The sequence below is a fragment of the Microtus ochrogaster genome, unplaced genomic scaffold (assembly GCF_000317375.1).
Source record: "Microtus ochrogaster isolate Prairie Vole_2 unplaced genomic scaffold, MicOch1.0 UNK113, whole genome shotgun sequence".
NCBI lineage: Eukaryota > Metazoa > Chordata > Mammalia > Rodentia > Cricetidae > Microtus > Microtus ochrogaster.
Genome location: NW_004949211.1, coordinates 316,560 through 319,575, shown reverse-complemented (window position 1 = coordinate 319,575; position 3,016 = coordinate 316,560). Strand labels below are relative to the sequence as shown.

The following is a 3,016-nucleotide window of genomic DNA, read 5'->3' as shown; positions in this document are numbered from 1 at the left end:
CAATTGAGAACCTATCTCAAAGGAGCAAACAGATTTTTTTTTTTTTTTTTTTTTTTTTTGAGAAAGCAAAGTTTGGAGTCTTTTAAAATCTGAGCCATGTAAAAGCTGACTCTTTATAAATCTTAGTCAAAGTATTTATTTTTATTTGGTATTATATGAAACATCTGGCGTTCCTGATTAGGGGATGCAGTTTTCTAAGGCGAGGCAAGTCAGATTATGTATGAAGCACAGGCACTAGCACACAGGGACCATGACGTGCACAGCCACTTTTCGTTCCTGGAAACAAGGCTCGGCACGGCTGGCCTGGCACTCGGGTGACTGTGGAGGTGAGAGGACAGCTCGTGGGAGGGAGCTCTCTCCACACGGGCCCAGCCTTGGCTCGTGGAGCACAGTGCTTTAATTTTGAAGAGTTAAATTTATTTGGAGGACAGGGATTAATTAAAATTATCCTTTAACATGTTTTCTTTTTTCTTTTTCTTTTTTTATCCCGCTATATAGCATTTAATGTCCACAGACTGCTAAGGCTAAAGTCCTGATTTCATCTGTGTTTTACATGGGAATAAACATTTTTTTCTTTTTAAATCAGAAAAGGAAAATGAAAAAAAAAATCTCTCTAATGCTTTGATGCATCTTTAGGTAAGGGTGGATCAAGCTAAGTAATATTGGTTAAACCAGAAGTTACTTCCTTCCTAAGGTCTCAGCTAGTTTCTTAAGTCTTTTCTTCAGCTCCAGTGGAAATTTCTCATAGCACTTCTTGCAGACTGGTTTCATGTCAAACTCCACAAATTTATTCCTAAAGATAATTACATATAAAAAAATTAGTGGAAATGTATCCAGCATACACACACATACATACACACATACAGATAATGTGACATAAATTCGCTAAACTACATATAAATAAGACACCATATAACATACTATATAAAATATCTATATTCATGTCAATAAAGAACTATAATTCTAATCTCAGTTCTGAATGTAGTAAATGTATAGAAGGATTGGTAAATCAGGCAATGGTGTCATAAACCTTTAATATCGGCACTTGGGAGACCAGGCTGGCCTTAAATTCACAGAGATCTGCCTGCCTCTGCTTCCTCGGTGCTGGTATTAAATGTATGTGCCATCACCACCTGGCTGAAGTAGGAATATTTAAACTTTTGCCTACAAAATAGCTTTTGTTCTAAGAAAACATTGGGAAAATGGTTTAGTTATGCCCACAGATGGGACAAGCATGTGCACACAAGCCATTGTTAATTATGAATGCCATTATAAGTTTTATACTTGTAATTGGCAAAAGAACAGGACAAGTATCAAGTATTTCAATCTCTAATGGCCACAAGAACATGCAAAAAAAAAAGAACAAAAAGACAAGCAGAAAAGAGCGGCACCCTAAAAGACTAACCACAGGAGAAGCAATGAGAATGACGTAGAAGGGACAGAACGTTTACAGACACACTGGCTTTCTCTTTCTCTGCTTGTCCTTATCCTTTGCTTCTCTCTCCCGTTTGGCAAGTCGCCTCTTAAACTCTTCTGGCATTTTCTCATAACAGTATTTGCAGACTGGCTTTAGATCAATTTCAACAAACTTATCCCTTTGAGTAGAACAAAGAAGGGACAGAACAGGAACAATTAAAGAAGAACATTTACATGTAGGACTCAGGAGAAAGAAGAGACAGGCATCAATCACTTCCCTTTTTAGATTCTAAATGGCATCTGAAAACTTGTAGCTTGAGCAGTCAAGATGGGCTAGACTAAGGACTCACTTGAGCGTCAGTTTGGTATTGCAGGTGGAACAGGCAAAGCAGCTCACACACCAGGCCTTGTTGAGCGCAGAGACCACTAGGAAGAAAAAGAGATCCAATCACATGGGAGCATTTCACTGAGGAAAGAGGGGCTTCAGTTTTCAACCCGAAAGAACAAAGAAGGCTGTTCCCAGGTACCTGGAGGAGGAACTCAAGCCTTCTTTCTTGATAGGTCCCTTTATTTCTGATACAGAGTCCTACTCTGTAGCCCAGGCTAGAGTGAACTCCTGATCTCCCCACTTTAGCTTCCCTGATTCTGTGTATCACCAAGCATGGTAAAAGGTCTTTTTTCTTGCAAAAAACTTAATGCTATTAACATGCTTCCAACAAATCTAATTTTTTTTATTATGGCTATTTTTTTTCACTTTTGTTTGATTTTTGAGGCAGGGTCTGATTATGTTGCTTTTGGCTGTCCTGGAACTCACTATATGTGGAACAGGCTGGCCTCAAACTCATAGAGCTTTGCCTGTGTCTGCCTTCTGAGTTCTGGGATTAAAGGCATATGCCACCAAAAGCCTAGCTACTTTTTTTAAAACATTATTAAAAAAGATAGGATGGCTGGGCAGTGGTGGCGCACACCTTAAATCCCAGCAGAGGCAGGTGGATCTCTGAGTTCAAGGCCAGCCTGATCTATAAGAGCTAGTTCTAGGACAGGCTCCAAAGCCACAGAGAAACCCTGTCTCGAAAAACCAAAAAAAAAAAAAAAAGAGAGAGAGAGAGAGAGAGAGAGAGAGAGAGAGAGAGAGAGAGAGATAGGTTTTTCACCAGTGCATGCCTTTAATCCCAGCACTTGATAGGAAGAGGCAGGCAGATCTCCATGAATTCAAGGTCAGCCTGGTCTACCAGAACTAGTTCCAGGACTGCTAGGACAGCTACATAAAGAAACCCTGTCTCAAAAAAACAAAAAGAGATAGCTTTCAATTTAAGCCATTTTTTCTTTTTCACATTTGTCTTTGTGTACAGTGCATGTGTGAGTACACAGGCATCTGTGGGTCTGTGTGAAAAGATCCTGACACTGTGGGCACACAGGCATCTGTGATCTATGTGATCCTGACATTGTGTCACACAGGCATCTGTGATCTATGTGATCCTGACATTGTGAGCACACAGGCATCTGTGATCTATGTGATCCTGACATTGTGGGCACACAGGCATCTGTGATCTATGTGATCCTGACAATCTCTCTAATGCTTTGATGCATCTTTAGGTAA

At 40.0% G+C, this 3,016-nt stretch overlaps 1 protein-coding gene across 6 annotated transcripts in view; it reads right to left on the bottom strand.

Moving 5' to 3' along the window:
* Positions 1-44: 44 nt before the first annotated feature.
* Lims1 (LIM zinc finger domain containing 1) overlaps positions 45-3,016 on the bottom strand; it is a 109,165-nt gene continuing 106,193 nt past the window's right edge. For 3 of the 6 annotated variants that reach the window (XM_026778215.1, XM_013355312.2, XM_013355311.1), the window contains exons 9-11: positions 1,767-1,842; positions 1,406-1,595; positions 45-793 (exon numbers count right to left, since the gene is read on the bottom strand). In XM_026778215.1, the coding sequence (XP_026634016.1) occupies positions 1,448-1,595; positions 1,767-1,842 (224 nt within the window). In that variant the 3' untranslated portion in view covers positions 45-793; positions 1,406-1,447. The remainder of the gene's footprint in view (positions 794-1,405; positions 1,596-1,766; positions 1,843-3,016) is intronic. The other 3 variants (XM_005371546.2, XM_005371545.3, XM_005371544.2) reach the window with 2 other exon arrangements.